The sequence below is a fragment of the Agelaius tricolor genome, unplaced genomic scaffold (genome assembly GCF_023055355.1).
Source record: "Agelaius tricolor isolate 1412-34295 unplaced genomic scaffold, bAgeTri1.0.p SCAF_1, whole genome shotgun sequence".
Lineage (NCBI taxonomy): Eukaryota > Metazoa > Chordata > Aves > Passeriformes > Icteridae > Agelaius > Agelaius tricolor.
The window spans coordinates 105,843,947-105,870,365 of NW_027269261.1; the positions used below are offsets into that span (position 1 = coordinate 105,843,947).

At 37.4% G+C, this 26,419-nt stretch overlaps 1 protein-coding gene across 9 annotated transcripts in view; it reads right to left on the reverse strand.

The window, feature by feature from the left end:
• Positions 1 to 5,134: 5,134 nt before the first annotated feature.
• Positions 5,135 to 26,419, reverse strand: part of USP45 (ubiquitin specific peptidase 45) — a 50,121-nt gene continuing 28,836 nt past the window's right edge. For 3 of the 9 annotated variants that reach the window (XM_071446311.1, XM_071446329.1, XM_071446320.1), the window contains exons 9-18: positions 20,502 to 20,589; positions 17,096 to 17,177; positions 16,023 to 16,114; positions 13,984 to 14,040; positions 12,476 to 12,619; positions 10,537 to 11,203; positions 8,763 to 8,860; positions 8,293 to 8,379; positions 7,707 to 7,860; positions 5,135 to 6,302 (exon numbers count right to left, since the gene is read on the reverse strand). In XM_071446311.1, the coding sequence (XP_071302412.1) occupies positions 6,169 to 6,302; positions 7,707 to 7,860; positions 8,293 to 8,379; positions 8,763 to 8,860; positions 10,537 to 11,203; positions 12,476 to 12,619; positions 13,984 to 14,040; positions 16,023 to 16,114; positions 17,096 to 17,177; positions 20,502 to 20,589 (1,603 nt within the window). In that variant the 3' untranslated portion in view covers positions 5,135 to 6,168. Of the gene's footprint in view, positions 6,303 to 7,706; positions 7,861 to 8,292; positions 8,380 to 8,762; positions 8,861 to 10,536; positions 11,204 to 12,475; positions 12,620 to 13,983; positions 14,041 to 16,022; positions 16,115 to 17,095; positions 17,178 to 20,501; positions 20,590 to 26,419 lie in introns of those variants that run through there. The other 6 variants (XM_071446337.1, XM_071446347.1, XM_071446363.1 and 3 more) reach the window with 6 other exon arrangements.

A 26,419-nucleotide genomic window follows, 5' to 3' on the forward strand; every position in this document is an offset into this window, starting at 1 on the left:
ACACCGAGTAACAAAACTGACTCGTATAAATCTATAGAAAATTCAAGAAACTTTTGTTATGATTGTCAGTGCCAGTTAGGCTACATATTAGTGTTGGCTGAAGCATTCTAGATTTGCCCTTTTTGTGTCACATGGAATGGCAGGATTGAGCATGCTTTCCACGGACGGAATTGTTGTAGAAGTTTTAAGTCTGTCCAGCGTTGACTCACAGCTGGAACTCTGTAGTGATGCTTATGGATGGACAAACTTCCAGCTGCTACTGAAAGCGAGCATGCGAGGGAGTCCCACTCTTGGTCCTGGTTTTATCACAGAATTACAGAACTCAGTTCTCATAAAGGGAACAAACTTTATCCACGGCCTTTGCCACAGGGGGTAAGGCAGGGGAAACAAGAGGTGCACCTTAAGTGTTCAAGGATATGGATTCATCTCTGGGGAGCTCTTCCACAGGCAGTGATGAAGTGAGACAAGACACAAGCAAAAATACATTAACAGATGTACATTAACAGATGTACAACATACAGCCTATGTTTAAATGCTTTCCAAATGGCTGGATGTTTTATTTACACATTTTTCTAACAATATATAACAGATGAAAAGACAAAATGAATAAATGACAAATGCAGCTATTCTCTCAGAACTTCTTAAAGCACCTTGGGTAGACTGGAAAACTGATCAGACTTGTGTTTGTTTTTTAAATACAGTCTGTATGTAAGACCCTGTTTATTTGGTAATATTGGAATTAGAAATCTACAAATGAAATGTACCATGTATCAGCACTGTAGTCAAATTCTAAAATACTATTTGTTATTTAAATACCTGCAGAGTAGAGTCAGACTATTAGTTCAAATAGATGAAAAAAGGAAATGAATGAAAACTAGATGAAAATTTTAACATGCTTGATTTATTAGACACAAGTATTTTGAACTTAGCAACAAGATTTTTGATTATTGGATTGTCTTTTGTGTAAGTGCAAGCACACATGAACATACCAGAGATTATCTCCATGTATAAATGTCAGTAGAATCAGAACTCAGCTTTGTGGAAAGGCTAAATAGGGAATGGTGGCCATTGACAGGGTGGTTTCACTACAGAATACATGAAAACAATTCCCACGTTACACAGCTCAAAAGCAAAAAAACCCTAAACTAACAAAGCAATGAGGTAATTGCTAAGAAGTCATAAACTCTCACAAAATAAATGTTCTTGTTTTCTTTTAAAAGTAGTTCTGCACCTTTACATTTTGTGCTAGAAAAATACTGGAAGCTACAATAGATGTAGGAAACATTCTTGACACTTAAAAGTTAGCATTTTTTACTGCTGTCAGTGATGATGGAAGTATTTATAACTTTATATAAAGTGGAATGTACACCAAGTAGTTTTGAAGTGGCTGCAGTGCATTGCAATGGCTTTATTATAACATAAAAATTCACTTAGACTTATTATGTAATGTTGTGCAAAGAAAGTGTTTTGACTTGCCCAGACATCCATCTGAAAAATATATTTTATAATCTCATTTACAAGAAAATAGATTATGAATCATTTTGAATAATCATTTTTCCACCATTTCTGCAATTTGTTTATACACCAACAGGAGAGGTACAACAGCTAGAACAGCTGTCAAAATAACAGCCTAAGACATGGTAAAAAGACACAGAAGTAACAATAATCTGTTCTAAAATAATTAGATTGAAATGGTTCTACCAAAGAATAGTGGCATTTCTTTCACATAGATATACAAATCTTTGTACAAATGTATAAATGTGTACAGGGTACAGCAAAATAGAGTCCAGATATTGAAAACTAAGGAGTATCAAATCTTTGTTTAATCAGGGTTGTTGTAACAACTCTCATCTAAACATTATCTTTCTTTCTTAGTGTAGACTTAGGTTATGATGTTGTTAGCTGGAATACAGATAGCTAAAGCTGAGGTGTGCTTTTTAATGAAGATTGAATTTGTTAATTATTGTTAACAGAAGAGTTGTATTTAAATGCTTTCTTTGTTCCCATCTAATTTGTTTCCTTTTTAATACATCTTAGATTTTCCACTAAAGAAATTACTCCTTTCTTAGTTTGTTACCAATAAGTTCAAATAAGATTTTTATAATGGGTTGAGAATATAGATGCATTAATTTCATGTCCCTTTATGATTCAGTTTGTGTTAGTATAAAAAAGAAGCGTACAGAGAAGCAAATGGTGAAGTTAAGACATTTCAGCCTTTTAATGAATTTATAAACCACTCTCACCTGCTACCACTTGAAACCCATAGGCAAGAGCACTTCATTGATGCACACAGAGGGTGCAGATGGGAAAGGGAGGAAGGTTTGGCAGACTGCATGGATTTAATTTTCTAAACAAAGGCGATTACAGTGTGTACATTTTGGGTGGCAAAGTTCAGGGCTTGTTTTTCCTTCCCCTCTATTTGTAGCCATCTCTTAGAAAAACAGACTAATGCAAACATGATGTCTGTACACATACTGTAGACAGGTTAGTATAGTAAATTTCCCCATCCTTTTTTGCCACTTTTGCTGTAAATGATATATAAATCCAAAGATAACAAAGCTTTCTTATAATCTGTACTAACACCTTAGCTGATCTTTGGTCTTTGTTGAGGCCTCTGTTCTGGGGAAACTTGTAGGGGGTTCCAGTTGTCCATATATGTAAATCAGGTACTTCCCACAGGTGAGGTTTACTTACAGATGAGTGAGGAACTATTTAATTTGAATCCTTTGTAATTGTTTTACAGGCACTGTCTTGTGACTGGTCAGCAGAGAGCTGCTCAGGGGTCACAGCTTTTCTCAGGAGTCAGTACTGCAGCCTGTAGGCAGAGCCAGTGTGGTGGTGGGGACAGACCAGACCACAGCTGCAGCAGTAGCTCTTCCTGCAAGAGATTTGCAAGCTCACACAATAAGGGATGAGATTGGGAACCTCTATATCATGCTTAAGGATCAATGAAAACAAAGACATTGACACAGAGGCTTATGGAGACCCCAAAAATATAAAAAACAAATGGAGCTGATGAAGAAAGCAGTGGTGCCCTTGAGAGAAGAGAAGGGTGGGATGAAGAGAAAGCCATTTTGGAGCTCTGCCACATGAAGACCCAGGCTACTGCACTTTCTCAGGGTGGGGGACCACAAAAGTATGGTGAAGCTCTGTAAAGAGTACATGCTGTCAGCCTGAAGAGATTTTGGGTTGGTAACATAAGACATTTTAAGGAAAGTCTTAAACTTTCAAGCCCTTCACTTAAATTCTGAAAACATACAGCTTTTCAATAGCATTCACATATCTGGTAGTTGCAGGAAACTGCCAGTTCCCTGACTAGAATAATATTTAACATTCTAGCACATATAGGATGTATACTCCTATTTTTCCAGAATGCTTTGAGCTTCTTTTCCAATTCCTGATAAAGAATTATAAGAAGTCTTCAGTATACACATTTATGTAGTTTCTTTAGAGCCAGACTTTACACAAAATAACTTAGGTCTGTGTAAAGGACACTGTGACTTGCATCTAAAATTGTGTGTGACATCTTGCACTGGTCATCAGTTGTTCCATTTTGAAGGCATAACTTCACCTATTTCCTTCATTTTTAGAGAATGCTTCTTTCTATCATATCTTCATACCTGTTCCTGACTCAAGGCTTACAGAGTTCCTGCCAACATAGCTTTTTATTTCAGCTCAGAACACCTCATCCAGGAGCAACAGTGATGGCTCTCCTGAATAAAGGCATTGGCTCTTTTTCGTGGCACTTTCTTTCAATGTTCTATAAAATGCCTGTAAATAAATGTTCCCTGGCTGTTAATGAGAAGATAACCCTGCCAACATCTTTTATGACATTCTAGGCAGTTATGTCCACTTGGGAAAATTTCAGAAACAGCTTGTAAACTCCAGTTAAAAAGGAGCAAAGACCACCTCAGGAATTTCCTGAAAATAGCATTAAAAGTAGGAAGTAACAGGTTAAGAACCTTGTTCTGTTTCTCTCCTAGTTGTGCAGGCTAGGGAAGTAGTTCTAGGCTAAAAAGTAGAGTAATACAGGTTGCTAAATTCAGTAGTTTTCCAGAAGTCAGCAAAGAGAGCAAGGTCAGGAGCCAGCTACTCAGTCTGTGTGCTTTAGGGTGAGGATTCACTCCATGTGCCCTCCTAGCAAGGTTGTGTCACATAAGTGATACTTAGTTGCTATTTGCTACCACTGTTGCCTGGATCTAATTCTGAGTTTTGATCAGCTACCTCCAAAGAGGATAAAGGCGTGTGTAGGTGGATGAATGGTATGGGAACGTAAGGAACTAGAAGAGAATTACGGTATTTTAACCAACTCTCATCTAAACATTATCTTTCTTTCTTACTTAATGTAGACTTGGGCTAAGATGTTGTTAGCTGGAATACAGATAGCTAAAGCTGGCTGCTTGGTTTCTCTGATTTTTACTACTTTTGGATAGACTGAGACAATTTTAATTTGTACAAGGAAAAAACATGGTTTTGCCCAAAACACATAGCGTAATTTTGTTCTAAATAGAGGAGTTTTCCTTTTGAAAATAAAATGCTGTGCAACCAGAGGTTCTCTCCATTATGACTATCAGTTTTATGGCCTAACAATCCCTAGTGCCTGCACAAGAATGTGCAAGTCATGTGGCTGTAAGATACACCTCAGCAGTTTGAGCAAATGCAATTCTAGCAGGTTGTGCCATTTTCTTATGCAAAAGAGGGAATGCAAGTGGGATGAAGCTCTGAAACAGAAGTAGAGAATAGGAGAGTCAGGCAGGTAGGTATGACAACGTGGTACAGACAATAATAGGGACAGCATGTCTTTTCATTTAAAAAACATTACCATAAATGAAAACAGTAAGCATATATTAACATTTTTTTCTCTACCAAACAGCAAGTCATACAGGAAGGAACTGTTACAGAAGTAATTTGTATTTAAGTAACTGCTTATTAAATAATTTAATTACCACATAACTTCAAGCAGTCATCAGGTCCTGACCTTAGAATGTATCTGTTACTCTCTGGGATGGAAATGAGAAATTACCAAAGGAAGTAACACCTCAAAACAGGGCAGTCACACAGTCAACAGAAACCAGTTCTGCCACTAGGACTCCTGCTGTCCCCCACTGCTGACAAAAGGAAGTCCAGACATGTATCAGAGGGCAAAAGTCATCATTTACTGTCCAACTCACACACACAGTGCAAAAATAATTTATAGTTTATTACTCCTGTGAGAAAAGTATTCTGGAACAGATAAACAAGTTCATATTTGGAACCAAAAGTAACAGAATTTACTAAATTACGCTTAAACTCTGTACATACACAAGCTTATATGCTGTACATTGTCATAATTGTGAAGTTGAAAAATTACTAAATACAGAAATTATTTGCAATTCTCTTCCCTAGAAGGTAAAATGACAATATCTATTGATGGATTTATGGTGTGTGCATATATCTCAGAGGATATAGTTATGCACACCAAGTACATATTTCTATTGAAACAGGAGTACATTGCTATACCAGTGCCAGTTGGAGACAACTGAAAGGGTACTGGGTATCTGAGGATTCACTGTCACTATTCAGAAGCCATGTTTTCCCAATCCATTCCCAGCTCTTATCAGCAAAGTGCACTGAAGCACCACCCAGAGACAGCTGTTGCCACTCCATTCTGGAAGGACTCTGCTTTCCAATTACTACACATGGAAGCAACACAATTTGACAGGCTCTTGTTTGCAGAAATCTTAACAGCTGACATCCAGTCCAGTGGTAGGAAGGGTCTGGACTGGATCAGAAGAAGTTGAACACTTTGTATTGTTACTGTACACCAGCAAATCCAGGCACTTAGCGCTATCAGTATTTCTATTCTCAACTGCTCTAGAACTATGGGCGAAAGCTTATCTTTATTATAATCAAAAACAAACTTTCCCTAGACCTCAGTAGGATAGGACATTATCTTACATTCTATTGGTACTGCATTTTAATGAACCCAGGAATTTTACATGTTTGGCAAAGTGCATACTTTAAGAGAATAATTCAGATATTTATAATAGTTTAGCTGAACTTCAGAGTCAAAATATGATAAATTCTCTACAAGATAAAGGCACAATATTTACAGGTACTCTTATCACTGCAGCTTTAAATAAGATAAACTAAATAACACTATCTTCTTTGAAATTAAACTGTTAAGAATTATAGTAATAATCTTTCATAAAAAAGTAGATATGCTTGTGCATTTAGTACTCTTGATTCTGGAACCATCTGAACATGGGCATCACTAACATATACCCACTGTCCTCCTGACGCTCCCATGGCTTCTTTCAAACCTGAAATGCAGAAGCAAAAAAAATTTTTTTCTTGTCTTTCACGACATCATCAAGCAAATACAGCAGCTATTTCAAAAAGCAAGAGAAGCTTCTCATTATAAGAGTAATTCATTACTTAGATACAGTCTGCTATTCAGTTTGAAACTTACATGTCAAAGAGCACTGTAAGAGAAATTGGTGGAAGACAATGCCTAGGAATGAATGCTGCCATGGCTTTTTTTCATATTTTTTTAGAAAGCCTAAGACATTTGCAGTACAGCTTGCTGAGTTCCAACAGGAAGTTATACTAGAACACAACCAGTTCTGACATAGAAAAAAGGTCTTACTTTAAAAGCTGACCAGTGTGAAATTAAGAACATGAAGAGATCTAATCTGTTCTAATAATCATTCCAAGATAAACATAAGACTGAAGGAAACTTTGATTTCATTAATAATGTCAAAGATTGTCTTTCTGGGAAATGAGCTTCAACTGCAAAGTGATATTACACAGGATAGAAAGGATAATGCTTGGTTCTCACTTCCCCCAAGAAGGGAAACAGTAAATATATTTACCTAACTTTGACAGCTTAACGTATTATTGCTGCTGCAAAATTTTCACTAACAGATTCTGTCCTGGAAACTTATTTCACTCTTGTCCTAGGGTGACTTTATGATGCTTGTAGCCCCAGTCATCTGTTCTGAATATCCATCAAGTATTAATAAAAAGGGAACTAGTGTGGTGTTCTCAAAATGCCAACAGAAACCCTACACCATACCTTTTATCTTCCATGAAAAAGATTCTTGCTGTTCACATTAAACCAGAGTATTCCAGATTTTTAAGTACTAAAAAATTCCCATCCTAAAATACTTAAGATACATAAAATGCTCATATATTCAGAAAATGTAACTTAATTTAATGTGATGGATTTGACTGGTATACTAAACCATTTTCAGATACCAAATATGCCAAATAACTAAGTTTTACCAGGCACAACTATTCATCAGGATGTATTATTTTGAGTAGGAAAGAGAGGAAAGTTTTCCCTCAATTATCTGTGTAATAGCTGAATCAAAATTCCATTATTCACTCAGTTCTATATGGCATTAATAGCAGAAGTAGAACATGCATTGTGTGCAACAACAACAAAAAAGGAATAATTAATAGAATCAGAGGTTGGTTTGGGTTTGAGAAACTTCAAAGACCATCTAATTCTAACAGCTGTGCCATGGGCAAGGACACCTTTCCCTTAGCCCAGGCTGCTCAGAGCTCCATCCAGCCTGGCCTAGAGCACATCCTGGGATGGAGTTTCTACAACTTGTCTAAAAACCACCATTATTCTCAGCTAAAAAATTATTTGCTCTAAATCCCTGTAGACAGTTACTTTTAGTTTACAGTAAAGGAAAGGAAGCTCTATTTGTACATACCCAGAACAGATTTAGTGGTAGAAATATGCTCCAGCAGTTTCTTGGAGGATGTCCTGACTTTCACGTACGCCGCATAATGACCCCCCCTCATTGAGCCACTGTGCTCCACTATTCCATAAAGACTGTACAGCACCCTTGCACCATCCATAACGTTCTGCATTCCAGAAACAGAAAACAAAGGGCAATTATTTCACAATCAATTTTACAGGCATGTTAAGTAGCTAGCAGCAGTATGATTCCAAAAGAGGCAAACAGCCATCCACATCATTTCCAACAGCAAATTACCTCTTAATTTCAGTAGTCTTACTAATTTAGTTACCATAGAGACAGTAATACTTGTCCTTAATGCTGTTATATATACTAACACCACCAGGGCACCACAGCTTAACTAACATTAGCTAACATCTATGATATTCTTGACATGAATGGGATTGCACACAGTTACAATTCTGATCTCAAGACACTATCTGAAAAATTCACTCTACAATTTAATTAAAAATCATCATTATCATCATCAATCCAATTTAACTTGTGGTCAGGACACCAACTGCTGAAGTACAACAAAAATAAAGACTTGAAATTGTACCTTGCAAGATGCAGCACAGAATGGTGCTAAGTCTAAAATCAATGGGAAATCCACATGCCTGTTTACTTTCCGTAGACTCAAACCAGCCTTCAAAAGAAAAAAAAAAAGAAAAACTGTAAAATAAATATTTTTATGAGGTAGCTTTTTAAAGCTAAGGTGCATCATTATATTATTAAAATTAACCAAATCCAACAGTAAGATTTTAACTGATTTAAACCTTCTTTGTTATGTTTCCAAAACAGTGCTACAGTAACATGATGACATGATGGACACACAAGGGGTTTCCCTGGATACATCAGGATGGCTAAATGTACTCTGAAGGTGTTAGAATAATCACAACAAACATCAGCATGTTTCAAACAGTGCTTCTACCAGGTCTCCATCTGAAAAGGCAGTATTGGGATCCACAATGACACTTGAAGAACCACCAGTGGGGCAGAGGAATATAAAAGAGGGGTCTGGCCTCTTACCTGGTGGAATCTTTTCAGATGGAGAATAAGAATAGCAGGAACTGAAGAAATCAGCAGCTGTTTCCGAGCATTTGTGTAGACACCTTCCATCTTCTTTTCTGTATTTATGAATATCAAAATAATATGTAAAGTGAAGGCAGTCATATGGAATTTTTAAAGTACTTTCTAAACATCTGACAGAACAGACCTACACTGTGATGGTTTTGTACTTGTTAAATAGAAAACAAGGGAAATTTTGTGGAGTAACAAAAATATTTTCTCATTTTTCTAGTTATTTATAAACATAATCTGAGCATTATTTTAGCCAGTCTTGTGCAAATCAGATCAAAAGCTGGAAGCCTGTCCACTATCTAGGTCAGCTTGCACACTGAGATAATTCCATCTTCTGTTACTATAGCAGCCAACTTTCCTGTTAAAACCTAAAATAAAAATAAATGGATGATCCCTGCATAAAAAGTGGAAGGCACAAGTCTCTTTATCTGTGTTAATGTCCTAATCACTAAGAGTTGAATTTTCTGTTCTTCAGTTCTTTCTGCATGACTACATACTTTATACTTATTTAAGAGAAAGGTCTGAGGAGGGCTGTCTACTTCAGGAAGCTTCATAACCTGCTGGCTTCAGCATTCAGGATTGGGATATGTGGCCTCCAAATTCCCAATGGTGCAGAAGGCACGGAACACAGGGCACTTACCAAAAGTAGCACAGTGAAAGCTCCACAGAAAAGTGGAGTAAAAGAGAACATACCACTAGAATTTGGTTTTGCTGAAAAAATTAATTTACTGCTTTTACATATGTTAGAAAGAAAATAGTTCATTTGAGGTATAATGGAGCACTTAATGTTTGATTGGGTGACCTCTCATATCTTTTGTTTTAGAAGGAAAAAATAAATAATGAGTAGTTGTGAATTGATTTTGCTTTTCCATGGTGCCCATGGAACCAAAGTGTTATTTATATGGCACTTATAGTCCAATGACGATTAAAGGTACAACTATAAAATACAAATAATTTTTCTGAATTTACTCATGCATAAATTTTATCTCTCCAGGTATCTATAAATGCACAGCAAACAGGCAATTTTTAGTTATTATATGAACTCCCTTTATTTACAAATTATTAGAAGAGCTTAATTTTTTATTCTTCTGAAATTCTATATATAAAAAAAGCCCAAATCCTCCAGTCCTTCTAAAATGTTAATTTTTCATTAGATTTAAGTTGCTTTTCTTATTCAGTGAACTCTAATGGTCTGCCTGGGCTATACAAGCATGGAGGAAAACATTGTCACAAGAAGGTGCTTCTTCTCATCTTCATTCTTACAAATTTTGGGAATTTTTTTTCTGTCTTCATTACAACTCTCTTTTTTTGCCTCTTTTTCGTACATAATTACATTACTTTCCTGAGTATGTAAGCTACTGGGGCCAAATATTACAGCATATATTTCAAAGCTTTGAGGATTGTAAGGAACAGAAACAGCAGCAAAGATTAGTATCGAGCAATGCACATACTTGGTTTACAGTCATCTTTAAATTCTTTATCTTGGACAGAATAAAGATGCAAAATTAATTATTCTGTGTTACATCTACTATTATATTCTAATATAAAAATTAGTCCTGTTGCCATTGCCTGATGAAGTTTTAAGTTGTTACAAGTTTTGTTTGGAGAGACATTTTCTATTTAACTACAGCAGGGAGGCCCATGCTGGAGCAATGGAAGAGCAGCCAGCACACAGGCTTTGGGAGGCAATGCTGGAAATTGTCCAGAGGTATAAGCACTTTACCTGTGGAGTTGGTTTTCTTCTGATACTTCTGTTTCCTTTCTGTGCAGCTCTCACATAAAAGCTTGTTGTTCCCCATTAAGAGCTCTACAGAGGTGAACTGGTAAAGGCAGGACTGAACAGAACACTCCTTTGAGCTAGTTATGTAGCTTTGGGAAAGCGTCTGGAAAGCATTTTGAGGGTTTTGGGATAGTGAGGATTTGCCTACTGAGAACATGGAATTATTTGATAAACCCAATGCTGGATCTCCACAACTTGATTTTTTATCTTCATGTACAGGATCGCAGAAGCTAAGCTTGGATATGGAGCTGGAGATCATCTCTTCGCTGCCGTCACTTGGCTTGCGCGGCGTTTTAGGGTTTAAGGGGTTGATGTGCCCAGCAGACACGCTGCTGGGCGGGCTCAGAGCTGTTTGCTTGGAAGCACTTTCGCTTTCTGAGGCTTCACTGTCGGCATCAAAGCTGCTCTCGGAGCGGCTGGCTTCCTTCTCGCTGCCCTCCGTCTGGCTCCCATTGACAGCCGCCTCCGCACAGGGCTCTTGGGAGTACAGGACACCAGAGCTGCCTTCCTGCTCCAGCTTTTTGCCTTTTTCCTGCATGATAACAGGACTTCTTTCTTCTTCCTTTGAGGAAGCTTTTCTGGCAAGCCGTCTCTCATGGTTCAATTGATTCTGTAAATTATGGCATTATTAATTCAGTAATAGAAGGGAGAAACAGGAAGCAGATTTGTAAGCAAACAAATCTTTTGCAACATGACAAATGCAAAGCAAATTATTGGGGGGTTATATTGTTCTATATTCTCCATCTCTCATGTTTAAGATAGCTGATTTCCTTGAGATGTTTTTAAACTAACTTAGGATTAGAAACCTACATCCCAGTCAGCTAAGTCAGCTTATACTTACTGTGAGATCAATATCTCCCACAATGAATTAATTTCACTTTGTGACAGCTGCAGATAGCACATTTGAAGTGGTATTCACTTAATCTAATTTAAGCTTCTAAAAGGTCCTCAAGTTTAAGTTACTCCTCTGACCTCCCATGAGAGGCCTTAGTTGATGAGCAGCTCCAGAAAAAATTCAACTTGCCTTACATGCATTTGTCATAGAATTAACTAAGACATCCCTAGGAGGATGTTTGCTGATTTCAATATCACCTGAAGTTGACTTTTTTTTCAATCAAGATTGCAAGAAGTAGTAAAAGATTGCTTCCACAGAAAACTACTCCTATAGATTTAGAAAACCAAACCCACAAAGCTGCTATAATTTTAGGTGATTTGCAAATGTTCATGACACTTTTCTTGCCTTCTTTTGTCTTGCTACTTTCCAAAAGAAACTAGCAACTTTCCTTCCCCATATTTTTTTTCTTTATTTGAACTGGATCAAAATTCCAGTGGTACCAATGGGAATCCTTCCATTAATCTCAACGGTTTGAGTTTTAGGCCTTTTCGTCTATAACCATCAGTTACTGCACTACTTCTTTCCATCCTTTCCTTTGTTTCTACCTCATGTCCTTTTTCTACTTCTGTCTCACTCTCTTCTCCTATCATTCTTACATATATTGTATTTAATATGTTGTATTTTATACATTATATTTTTTCTTCACATGTGTTTAATGTGTTAGGACTTGATTCAGGCGGGTTTTTATGGTACCCAACAGAGCACAGACCCTTGCAACAGTCCCAAAAGCAACATGAATTGAAACTAGCTGGCAGATTTTTTTTCCTAATAAATGAAACCCTGTGACTGAAAGCTAAATGGTTACCAATGACTGTCATTTCTCATGCTTCTAATGATGACCTAAATATTTTAAAACAAGTCTATGTCAGCTGTATGTATACTAAAAACCCCACTGACATGTATGAAAATTCCTCAGAAGTTCTCAGTCACCCTAGAAACTTGAGTTAACTCAGGATGACTGGTTAGTGTGCGTAGTTAAGTTCTTACCTTATCTTTTGTTAAAGTGTGTTTCTTGACAATTTTGGGTTGATTATTCAGAGTACTGATAGAAGAACAATTATACTGACCAAGATCTGCCTCCTGTACACTTTTACTTTTACCTGTTCTTCCCAAGGGCACAGGTTTTGCAACCTAAGAAATTAGACAGGAAATTAGGAAAGGCAACACGTCAATTTTGTATTCCTTTGCAACCTACAGAAAAGATGAATGCAGGTGGATTTTTTCCTTTATTTTAGAAAACAGTGACCTACATAAAACCAATTAAATGGCCCCCTGAATTGTGATATAAGGCTACTTTCTAATTTTTTTTTAATCATGAACTCACTGTCAGCGTCTCTGAAGGTTCAACTGAAAGCCACAAGGAATAGGAATGATATAAAACTTCTGTATGTAATACAACACAAAATAATCTATTCTACTATTGTGTAAGCACATCCATAGCTGTACAAGATGTGACTTAATCAAAAGGGACACAGATCCCCCCTAAGTCAGTCCCTGGTGCAGCCTGTGACAACAGAGCTGCCACACCCCCTCCATCACGTTACTGGCAGCAGCACAGGGTCACCTGTGAAGGAAAGTGCTGGCTATAAAGCAATGCCCATCCTCAAGCAAGTGCAGCCCCTGCTAAACAGCCACAGCAATCACCCTCAAACAGAACCCACCAAATTCCCTTGTTACACATGGGAGCCAGGAAGCACAAGGGCCCAGATACTCAAAATGCTCTTAAAGCCTTAACTCCCACAGACATCTGTGCTCAGTGCACCAACAAAGATGAAGAATTGGTTATGAAAAAACAGGTGTTTGGAGAAAAATACATTTTACACAGAAATAAATATTACATTAATTACTCTCCCTTAGAAGCAGATGAATATGTGCAGGATGGAGGAAGAACCACTCTCAACCCACACCCACTACTCTCCAATGAAAAGCCCAAATCCTGAAAAAATAGCTTCTGCCTTCAAAGGAACACAGTTCCTCTGCAGCTGATGGAGGTAATCCATAAAATGCTGAGAACTCCAGAATAAATAAATTCAAATATCCATTTTTAAAGTGTCTCATCCTGTAGGTAAACATCAGCCCAAGGGACTCAAGTTCTCTAGATACAAACCAATAGGTTAGAATCTGACTCTCTGGACCTCCAAAAAAAAAAAAAAAAGGCTTATAATAATTCTAGTTATATAAGTACATACTATTAAATTAAGCTAATCTCCTAATCTGAGATCTATATATTCTGTTGGTTACTATAGGCATTTGATGCAAGTTTGGACTAATTTAAAGATATATGTACTTATGACATTGTGTGCATATAGATACAGATATATATATAAAAAGAAAATCATATAATGAATAGATGGATAACACTACATGTATTATGAACAAGGCTACAGTTTTAGGCTTAAATCAAAACTATATGTATACAGATAAGTATCTTCATAAGGCTATTAAAAACAATCCACTGGAAGCAATAGTTACTTATTACATATTCTGTTTCTTACCCTCTCCTCTATTATAGGAAGTGAAAGATCAATGAAAGGTTCTTTTACTGTTGAAATCTTGAAGAAAAAGAGAAAAAGCACTTAAACACAAAGAACAGTATATGGGTTTAGTACATAGCTCCCTTTATTTAATCAATTTATTATCAAAAACTATACAACAAGCTAATTACTTACAAGATGTATGTAACTACAATGAAGAACTTCCCACTAACTTTTAAAAAAATTATTAAGTTAGATCTAATTTTCTTTCTAACACCACACAAAACTTCAGCATGTAGAGGTAAAGGGCAAGGCCATCAGTCTGGGCATGAACTGACTTGAAGCAGTGTGGTGCTCACTTTCTCTGAGCTCCAGATGGAGTTTCAAGTGGGCCTCTGTGGTACCCTTTTGCAGAAATCTACCTTTTGGAGTTTCCTGATTCTGGACACTTCTGCACAGGTGTTTGAGCTGTTATGCAGCAAGGACTGGTTAATGACAGTTACTGACAGGTTCTAACCTCATGCTCTCAGTTAAGATTAAGTCAGTCTTATTGGTCACAGTCAAAAGCTTTGTTAGATTTTTTGACACCATATACTAATTGGTAAAATAAATCCAATTACAGGGGGAAAGGGACTTGAAAAAAAACCAACCTCTTTTTTGTACTGAGGTCTCATTTTGCCATATATAAGCTGGAAACATCTTGCAAAGCATACCTAAACACAATCTCTTCCAGCACTTTCCATCTGCCTTTATCACTAAGTTCCTTAGGCTCTCTCCCTGGCTGTTCTCGAATTCCTTCCAAAACTGACTTATCTTACCTCTGAAAAGACTGTGAAAAACAAAACCTTAAAAAAGGAAGTAAAAATCATGTTGTACATTTAAGTCACAGCCATGCCATCAATTACTGTCACCATGTCCCTTCTCTTGTATTTGTGACCCCAACTTCCACCTGTGACACTTGGGATGGACTGCAAGCTTAATTTACCTGTTGTGCCAGGGACTCAGGAATGTTTAGGTTCCCGTAAAGCAATAAATGGGATCAAAAGCAGGCAGTCTGGTGCCTGCCTGCCTGCCTGGTGAGCGATGTTCAAACAGGGGCTCCTCTAAAGTGTCGCTTTGCATGAACAAACACATATCAGAAATATCTTGCCAGTGCAGGCAAAGGACAATGAATGCTAAACTCTTCCTCAAAGGGCTACAGCTAGCATATTCTCAAGTCCTGTGCAGGCAGAATATAAGAAGCCAGCAAAAATACATGAGACATGCAAAATACATACAACCTCTATTTTTTATATGGTCAAAGTTCTTCATTGGTACTAGTAGCACATTGAAGAGTAATCTGCACATCACACACAGGGAAGTTTACCTGGCACTGCAGGACTGTGCTTAATTTTTCAGATTGATTAATTTACTTAATCTCTATAATATGAAATAGAATGTTTTAAACCAAACACAAATGTAACATTCAATTTAAAAAGTCATGCAATTAAGATTTTTCTCTGTCAAACTTAAAAGAAAATTATAAGGATCATGGAAAGCATTTATGATGAAATGTCAGTAATATTAATTATGAAAGGAATATACTGTTCATTAGGGTTATTATGTTAATTATAAAAAATACTTCAAAGAAAAAGAAGTCATTTTAGCATTTTCCCACTCATTCTAATTCAAAGTAAGTAATTTCCAATTTTCAGGTGTATCCCAGAAGAGCAGGCAGGAGGATTTATGTTTTAAAATAGGTGTTTCAAAAATATCAAATAACACTGGTGTGTAACAAATATGATTATAGAATTTGGAACCTCCAGCCTTAATTCAGCTGTAAAATCAAGCCCAGTACTAGAATCCTTTTTGAATTCAAAGGATCCCTCTTCTTAGGTCTGGGAGGATAATGCTTTAAAGAAGGAATAAATAATTTCAAATGAGAAAGTTTCAATTAAGTCTTGTTTTTACAAACAAACAAACAAGTATAAAATTGGCAACACAATTTTATACTTTCAAGACAATGTAATCAAACCAGTATGTGATCTATTCCACATCAAACCAAATTCCAGAATACCTACATTTTCACATTCCTCACACATGACAGTGCTAGTCAATTCACCAACAAAGATCCTATCTATGAAGTTCATCTTCACACCCTCTCTTCCATATGCTGAAAAAACATTGCTTTTTTTAAATGTGAAAAATAACACATCCAATGCCACACTATAAGTACAACAAAATTCTTCCCAATATATATTATGAAAGCACAATTTTAAGCATATTCAAAATGTTTTGAACACAATACAGTAACTAATACATCATATACTGCGTTATCTCAACATTTAAAAATATTTTAGTGAGAAGGTTCCCTTTTATCCTTCCCTTCCCCATCTTCTGTAACAGAGTAGTAATATTGTATCTCTTAAAAAGAAGCTTTTTAAATCTCAGTTTTCTTTTGAATAAATAATATTGCATTGTCTTGATATAGACACTAGGGTAAGCAGAGAGATTCTTACACTTTCAAAATGGTTTTTGCAACTATAAAGCTCTAAAACATAACAAAATCCTTTTCTAATACATCTTTATGAATTAACTTTTGCAGATTTGGGAAGGATGACTTACAAAAGATCTTAACCATTAGGACTATAATTAAGACAAAATCCCCCAAATTAGAACTACTGAATAAACAAACACATGAAAAAAACCCACAAAAACCTCTTATTTTGAAAAAAAAAGCCTTCTTTAGAAACAGCTGCCTATCTTGACTTTGTAATTGTATTTAGAGTGCTCACAGTACCAGTCAACTGACAGGAATCAATTTTATTTATGGAAAGTGGCCTCTCTGAGTATAAAGTAATTATGACTATGTAACAAATATAGAGCAGGCTATTTTGGAAAACAAAATTAAATTCTACTTCTTATTAAGAGATGGATTAACACTGGGGTGCCTTTCTCCTGGATACACAGATGCAAGTCAGCACACACTAAGCTCTCTGCACTTTAGGTACGCACTAGGCGGCACTAGAGTAACACAGAATAAAGTCTGGCCATGACAGCACTTCCCATCTCCTGCTCCCAACAGGCACTTCAGAAGAAAATGGTATTTAAAGACTAGTGCAGTTTTAGAAGTTTTCAATAAAGAGTTGCATACCTTTGACTTTTCTTCTAGTTTCTTCATCTGCTGTCTTAGTAGTTGGGTTATTGAATGCCTTTAAGATACCAGTTTGTATACGCTAGAAGTAAAAATAAAACAAAGTATTTTAAGTGTAAACATTTTAAAAACTACTCATATATGATTAGACTTTATCTTTTCTTATTTCCATAAAACAAATGTAATTTAATATTGTAAAACTATTGTTGTTATTCACTAACAATGTCAAAACTACATGAGTTTAACTTTTGTAGATAATCACTCACAAATTTCCTTCCCTTAAAGGGGAACCATCATAGGGCACTTCACAGGTTACCAAGGAACTATGAGATTTTCAGTGAACTAATGCTATGCATTTCTCCCACTGCAAATGGACTCACACTGATTGACTAGGATACAAAATACTTGGAAGGCAGCTAAGAGCCTTTCACTAGCCAAACTTCAGTGACTGTGTTTGGGCAGTATTTTTATCACTTCTGTTTATTTTCTAACACTGCCAATTCCAGAGGTATGTTAGAAAACCTTAGAAAAGAAAGAAAACTTCTTCCCAATTCATGTAAATGTTGCTAACATTTACTAAAAAAAAAAAAAAACTCCTAAAAACTACAGTTTTGAAAGAAGGATCAGAAAGAAGCAAATTCATTAATGAGTTGTAGCTGCCCCTCCAGACAGGGGGTGCTTCTCCCTGTTATTTCTCAACTGCCTGGAAGTGAAGAGGCATTGTACTCCTGGCAGCAGAACTGCATGGGCTGGTAGAAAAGCCCAACCTCTGACCTGCTGCAGAGAGGGAAGCAGGAGGATGAATCAGGTCCCCTGACTCTAGCTACTATGCCTTCCCTTTTCCTGGCAAATGTCCTGTCTCTCTGATCCACAGACTCTAGTAACACGTACGAGACTCCCTTGTTGGTGTGCAAATGACATTTATAATTAAATACTGAAGTCACACTTAGAGCAAAGTACCATTCTAAGAGACAAATACCAAACCTGCAATCAACTCAAATCCTCTGTCCAAACAGGAAAAGATTAATAGATGGCTCTAGTTTCCAGGCAGCAAAGCACACTTCCAAGCCACATATCACTGTAGTGTGAGGATGACAGACAGTGTCAGAGGTTTGGTTTCCAGTTCAGGCACCCATCAGACCAAGTCATACTCCGGCCTTATGAGTATATGACCTGGCTTGTGAATTAACTCCCGCTGCCCCGAGCTCAGCTTTGTTCATCTTAAAGCCAACAATATACTAAAAGGATTAATCAATAGGTAATTCATGAAGTTGAGCACCATAAATGGGTTTAGGGCCATAAGCAACCCTTTTGTTGGGATTAGCTCGTTGAACCATTTATTTAGGTCAAAGAAAGACATAGTCTTTGAATGGGCAGGGTGCTGTGGACAATGGCAGCAGACATTAATCAATTAGCAGCAGGGTTCAGCCACTTCAGGCCCCGGTGTGAAACCATCTCCAGCCCACATTGCTGGGGATGGCAGACACTATGTCATCTTTATTGTTATATGGCCAAGCTTTTAGCTGAAAATCCACTTGTGTACACTTCCTAACTTTTTTCCTCAGGAATATGAAAAAGTTCAGCGCTGGTGTCAGACACAAACACAAAACCACACAGAAGAGGCAAAAGTACAACAGGATGTGTGGTTAGCTCCTATAACTAGTGTTATGTTATGTATTATATGTATTTCTCAGCAAAGCTAAGGATTTAAAAACAACTAATCCTGACAGGGAGAGGGAAGCAGGGATGGCTGGGCTGCTGCCTGTGCCCAGCTGGTTGTCTGCCATCTACAGACCTGAAACATGGGATAATTAAAAAAAAAACAGAGAGAGGGAGGGGGAGAGAGCTTTTACTAGTACTGTCGGTGGCAGAGCACCCCGAGGTGATAAAGATGTGTTTGCAGTCATGCACCATTAGGGCAGCAGTGGGATGTAATTGCAGGGCAGGGTGGCACCCACGTCTGTCTGCCTGTTGATGGAGTGGCAGAAATACTACCCCAAAATCACTGTAAACTCTTACCATCTTTCATCACTCTTTTGAGGTAGGTACTGTAGCTGTCACTGCTCTCTAATAATAAATGATTCAAAAGGCAAATGCTAATGCAGGTTATTGCAATGCTGGCACATCCACTGGTGAAGCTGACAGGAGACTGACTTGAGGGGAAAGCACAAGCACCTCCTGGAGAAGCAGCTTAGTTGTAATAATCCTGCTTTCTGTGATTCCTCCTTTGTCAAGAAAACATAGTTTTCACCTTTTATTACATGAAATAAAAAAATAAAAGAATAAAGTTTCTCTCTGATGCAAAAATGTAACAACTGTTTTCCAACTGAAGTCAGCTGCTTCTGCTGTGTGCTGTGTTCAAGACATGATTTTCTAAGCGTGAGTGTCAAGCTTTGACTGTTTCTTCTTGCAGTTCAGTTCTGTTTATAGTCAAGAATGCTGACAAGACCAATAAATATTTGTATTCTGGCAGGATGGGGATTTGTTCAGCTCTACTGTAGTGCCAGGAACCAGGCTCAGACACAGCTTTACATCTTATCTGTGAGATAATTCAGCTCAGGATCACAACAGTCACTGGGTTACTAAATGAAAGGGAAGAGGAAGTACTCTGGTCAGTACAAGATTTAAGGCCTTCCTTTAGAGGAGACCTAGGAAAAGCTATTTACCACAAAGCATCATCTGAAAAGAAGGGTCCAAGACTAAGTCAGACAGATTAAATCTGATATGGTCAAAATAGCAGCCAAACATTCCCTTTCTTGCATGAACAATGCAGGAATCACCAATAATTAAGGAAAAGAAACCAAAAAAAAAAAAACCCACGCAGGGACATCTTCAACATAACAAACTGCTTCTACATTTCACATAATTGGATGTAGATTTTAAGCAAGGAAAAGCAGCATCTTATTGGTAAAGCAAGGAGTTCTTCACACTTTCAAGAGACACAAGAAACTTTGCAAGATTTTCCCACTTCCCCTCACAATTTTCAGTGAAAATTTTTGATTAAAACTAAGGGCAGGCCCATAGCTAAGAACTGCTAAATTTTGATCCAAAGCTTTAAAAATTCACTTTGTCAGCTAATGCAGAGGTCCTACCTTTACTTTCTTGATGTCTCAGATGTCCCTTTTTTCCTCCTTTACCTTTTTTAAAGGCAAACAACTTGGATTCCTAAAGTTATCAAGTTCCACTTATCATATTCCTCCTACTAACTGAAACTTTGATTCCAATCAACTATTTTAACAAATCAACATAAACATAATTAAGTATCTTAAAAAAAAAAAAGATTTTCTCAAGATAATGAAAACAGACACTCCTGCTTCATGAAGTACATCTTTAAAACATTGGGAACATGAAGAATATTGAAGCAATGACCAGTAGTTCACTTTTAAAAGGCACACAAAGACATTACTTTTGTCTCCTCGATCCTGATTGCATCCAACAGATAGTGCAGAAGCTCCTGGCTGTCCTGCTGCTGGAACCCCTTAAATCGAGGAGCCCTATGAAAGAAACAGTGAAGAATTTAAGATTATCTTGGGAGACTCTTAACAAGACAATGCCAACATCAGACACTTTGCTGGGGTTCAAATAGGTACAATCTCTGCAGAACCTCATGGGGCTTTAGGAAGCTCCAGTAGGCAATTTCTCCAACAAGGCTGCACTTTGACCTGGGTTGCAGTTTGATTCTATGGAGTATGGCTTGACTAAAATACAGATTTGCCAGTAGAGTCTCATCCATGCTAGCAGCCCTTTCCTGACAGACTACACCAGTACTTCTGTAGCACCAGACACTCCCAATGTCATGGAAGAGAGAGAAAAAAGATTTTCCAAGTGCTTAACCTCCTTTGTTATCTCACCCTTTTCTCAATCAAAGAGAAATCTCAAATGTGCATGAACAGTCCTTCTAGATCACCAGCAGCATCCACATCACCCTCAGAAGCCAGAAGAGGAAAAACATCAGTTTCTGACTACGCTCCCATTTACTCTGGTGATCTTCTAGGCAACTGCACAGGAGCAATATTGCATCAGTTCTGAGACAGCCACTCAGCAGCATCAATCACTACTATTCAAGAACTGTTGAATTCTTTTTTTTACTATTCACAGCATCTAAATGTACTCTAAATATCACATTTTTCAGGTGTAGATTACATAGAAATTAGAAAAAATAAACTTATGAGTACATAGGTCCTTCTCCTTACCACAGCCAGAAGGCTCCTAATTAACAGTTTGAATCTTCAGGATCTTGCAACCCCAAATGAATGAATAGTACTCACTATTAACACAACTCTGTTCACAGTAAGTGTAACTGACTGGCCAAACTACACCTGTCTTTCTAGGCAGGTTACCCTTTAGATCTTTAATTACAGTCTTGAACTATTTAATCTAAAATGAGATTCCACAGAATCACAAGGGGTTGGAAGAGACCATTAGAGGTCACCCAACCCAACCTCCCTGCCCAAGCAGGGTCCTCTAGAGCAAGTTACTTAGGATTGCAATGGTGAGGTTCCTGAATTTCCAGTAATGCCAGCAAATGGCAGCTGTGACTCTTGCTGCAGATTGAGGTGAGCACAGGCAGGTGTAACCACGTGCACCCCTTCCCAAACCTAGTACAGGGGACAAGGGGATTAGCACAGCTCAAACAGGAATTTTATCAAACTGGCAGAGCAGCCAGAAAACCCAACCACTCACTCAGCTCCTCAATTTTATTAAACACACATGGAACCAGTTTTCAGTCTGAGCTGGGGATTGCATGCTATGGCTAGCCAGTACACAGAGCTGCAAATACCTATTTCCCCTGGCACAATGATCTCACTTGCCCAGCAGAGCTCTTCAGCTGCCCAGGGTTTTGAGGGTTAGTGAGGCTTCCATCCCACCCACACACTAAAGCTGCTCAGATCTGCCTTAGAAGCTTGTGCTCATGGACAGGAGAAATCACAGAAAACACCCCAGCTGTGTGATGTGCCCACAACAGTAAAATGTAAAGCTGGGCAAGGTGTTGAGATGCCAAGTTAGGGCACAGCAGACATGGGCACAGGCAGGAGAGTGACACAGGGGTCTCAGCTTTGAACTGCTCCCTGCAGGCACTGTGGGGTGTAACTGGAGAAGGACTGAAGGTCACAGCTCAGATAGCTCAGGTCAATGCCTAAAATTAAATGGAACAAATCTGGACCTGCATATGCAAAACAACATGTTCACATTTACAAATAGGATACTTTCACATTTGCACTTCGTATCTAGTTTTTGATACAAAGTTGACAATGTCCCTAGTTAAAAACGATTTCATGAGGCTACTGTACTGTGAGGCTCACTATAAAATCTGGATTCAGTAGAGCGGGTGACTTTTTAAAGTATTCTTTTGAAATTGAATTTTTTCATGAGCAAGTCAACATCAAAAATTAATTTCAAATTTTAAAAATTGAAATAATCTTTAAAATTAAATAATTTGCTTACTATCCCTAAAATACCATCTTTTCTTCTATTAAAATCACATGTTTGATTTCTAATAAATTTGATTATAAATTGCAAATACATTCTGAAAAGCACTGAACCTTTATTTTGGTTCCAATAAAACACTCAATATACATTAAAAAAATAAATAACATACGTAGCTGTGTGCACATTTGCATGCATGCACAGTTTCACTTTTCAATTTGCCAAAACAGTTTTCCCTCATTGAATGTCCAGGAATCTAAAAAAACCCAGATGCCAAAATCGGTTCAATTCTGAGAAATCTGGTTAGTTAGCCACAGTATTATCATTAATTTATGAGAAATTCCTTGTTTTCCTGAGGCAGTGAGAATCAATGAGTATATTCAGCCCATCTCCTCCAGTACAGGCACATTAATAGCTCCACTATAGCAAGAAAACCCTCCACATATACATTTTCTGGATCCTGGTACTAATAGGGATTTTGTTATTTTTTGGCAACAAAAGCAGGACCTCTTTCAAGAGACACTATAATAAAATGGAAGAAACATTAATTATTACTTGACAAAGAAGCAAGCAAAAATTCCATCACTGTTACAGGAGATTTTTTTTTTCACTGCAGAGACACCTCACAGAACTAAATCTTCAATGCAAATCAGGAAAAAGCCCCACACATACTTTTTGTTACTGCAGTGTAACCTCCCATTGATGAGTATACAAAAATCATTTCAGGAGCAAATTAATTTACTAATTTGTATTTCCAAGTAAAATAATTTGTCTGCATGTTCCACACAGTTTTATTAGCTTAAATTAGAGATGAGGAAATTAACTCAGCCATGGAAGTTTTTAATTTTGGTTTGGTTTGGGTTTTTTTTTAATTTCATTAGAACACAGTGCATTTACAAGTACAAGATTATTTAGGCTTCTCAGGGCCTGTACTAAATTTATATGCCTCATTTTAATGGATGATGGGAATGTAATAGCTACCACTTTAAAGGTGAATTGGCAGGGAAAGTGACTTGCAAAGATTGCCTGTAAGGCTGAGTCATTTACTTGGACTGACAAATTATGGCATTTTTAACAGTGCTTAAAATATATTTAATCTGTCATTCATGTACAAAGCATGCTATGTAATGTTGCATATAATTCTAAATATCTCTTTTTTTGTGTAAAAATATTTGAAATTACTGCATTTGTTTTGGGTGGGGAACCACAGGAGGAAACCAAAAAATAACAATAAAAAGAAAGGAGGGAATTTTACACCTCACAACGCATTTACTGAAAACTTCCTACACTTATAAACCAGTATGAGAGAAGAAAAAGGAATTAAACCATGCTGATACATAGAAATCTGACAACTAAAAGATGTGTGCTCTTGTCTCCTTGAAAATGTGCTTCAAGCAATATCCTTGGCAAAAGTGGGGGACTTGGAGATGGTTGGTTGAGTTGACCGCTCACAGATGTGCTGACATATGGAAGCCAGTGCCAGTGCAATACAACCTGTTGTACAGTGTCAGCAGGATAATGACAGAACAGGTTGAACTCCTGCTCATGGCCAGAAGTGGTGAAGGACAACTGTGACATCTCCTCTACGAGCCTCTCGTTGCTCATCTGGAGACCAGTCAGAATTGCTTGAGTGTCAGCTAAAGAAATACTTTTCATGATGATCTGCTTCCTGGGATGCTGTAATAGCAAAAACTGCATAGTAACATAGTATTTTAAAGAAAAAAGCTAATAGTTATAATTCCTGTATTATATTCATTTGAGGGAAAATAAGCTATGCTTTAAAAGCAGAACTGGCATACAATTAAAGTCATTCAATCATACTGCACAGAGCTGACATACTTTTACTGTCTTTAATAAAAATCTTATCCAAAATCATCTTTTCAAGAATTACTATCTTTGTGCAGAAGATAGCCTAATACCTTGGAAAATTTTAGAAACAACAATAAGCACCTGGAAACAGAAAACAGAAGATACTATTTGATTTTTTCCTGTAAGGCAACAGGCACAGGAATCCTGTAATGCAATACTTACACTACAGAGTTCTGCTTGGTAGGAGGTGCTTGGCAGGAGGGAAGCAAACATGGGCTTGCCTCCACATGTAAGCAACAGATAACACCAGGCACAACTGTACTATCTCAAGGGCATGGATAGACAGCACTTTGCTCTCCTTTGGATGTACTGGCTGATTCATTTCATCTTTTTTGTCTCACCTTCCCCCAAAAGGGAAACTGAGATACCTCTACTTGCATCAGATCTATTCTTTCTTCCTTTAAGTCCTGCTAAGATTTCCAACAGCACTCTGCTCTGACAGCAAGTTCCATAGGTTAGCCCTATAAAATGCTAAAAAACTCTTTTTTTTCCCCTGGCTCTAAATCTGCTGCCTTTCAGTTTCATAGACAGCTCCTTGAACTCTTATGAGGGCAATTAAAGAAGCACAGCTAATTTATGATTTGTTGTCTTCTCTTGCTGTCATGTCTTCTTTTCATGTTCTCTCCTGCCTGAGCTCCCAACATTCAAGTCCCTGTTGACATAAAGGCTTCCTATTTTTTTTACCCCCTCCCTAAATTCTGGTTAACCCAAATGGAGAATACACTGACAATATACCTAATAAAATTACTGGTTTTCTTCTTCATTTTGTCTATAAACTCTGCTTACGCAGCTCACCAATACCATACACTGAAAATACCTGTGTTCTCCAAAATGCTGCCCAGGTCCTCCTTCTAAACAGAAGTGAACATAAAGCTCAGGAACATGTACAGATGATTGCTCCCACACACTTTCAAATGCAATTTGTCTACTTTGCACTCATAAATTATGAAACTCTGACAAAGTTTACAAAAAGACATGCAATCTCTCAACTGCCACTGCCCAGAGAAGCTGTAATCTCCTCTGTCAGAGCTCCTCAACATGACACAGCACCCCCAGCAAGGCACGACAAGGACACAAAATAATCCATAACTACTGGTCAAGGAAACAAACTGTGTGCTCTGCTGCTATTATACTTACATGGTAAAAGTCAAATGGGAAAAATAAACAAGCAAAAAAATCTTTTCTAAGAAGATTATTTTTCAGTATCTTTTTAGATACAGCAGGATTATTTAAAAAGAAAAGGCTCAAAAAGACTCCTTAATGAGAAAAATCCTGTTTTCTTTATCTCTTATATTTTGTATAACATTACCTTTGCTTTCCTTAGCATTTCCTCTCAGAAGTGATAAATGTGGAATTGTTTAGGTTTCCCCTCTGAAACTATTGTTTTGTTAATATCAAGAGCCCTAACCACACATGACCTCCATTCTGCCAGTCCCACCTCTGCCTTCAGCTCTACTTTCTGCACATGAGAAGGAAGGATGAATAATGGTCTTTGGAGAATGAACATCTATGTAGATTTTGTGAACACCAATAAAATCTTTGCTAGGGAAGTATTTTTTCCTGCATGGTAATGTAGCAATAAAATACTACTATTAATAATTATTTAATGGAGGTTTGAAGCAGATAAATTCTGTAACTCCTTTCTGGACTTATCACTTACATGCTTCAGCATTTACTTGCTACACAAACCTAAGACTTCTTCCACCAATAAAATTACTCAATCATAAAAAATAAAGGAAATAAAATTTATGTCCTCTTAATACATCAGTGCTGTGTTAGTCACTATGTCTCCAGATAAGTCAGAAGTCTGCAGCCCTGATATTCAGCACAGTGGAAAACCAACAGAAGGGCCCTGTAGCTATGCTCACAATCTGTCCTTGCAAAACATCTGACAGCTGCAACACTAACAAAATTAACAGTGGATGAATTAGTACCAGACACTAAACAGTTGCTATAGAAAGACTCATCCACTTCTTTCTTCTTCTCCCCTTCTTCAACCTGGCTACTCCACCACTTGATAAAAATAAC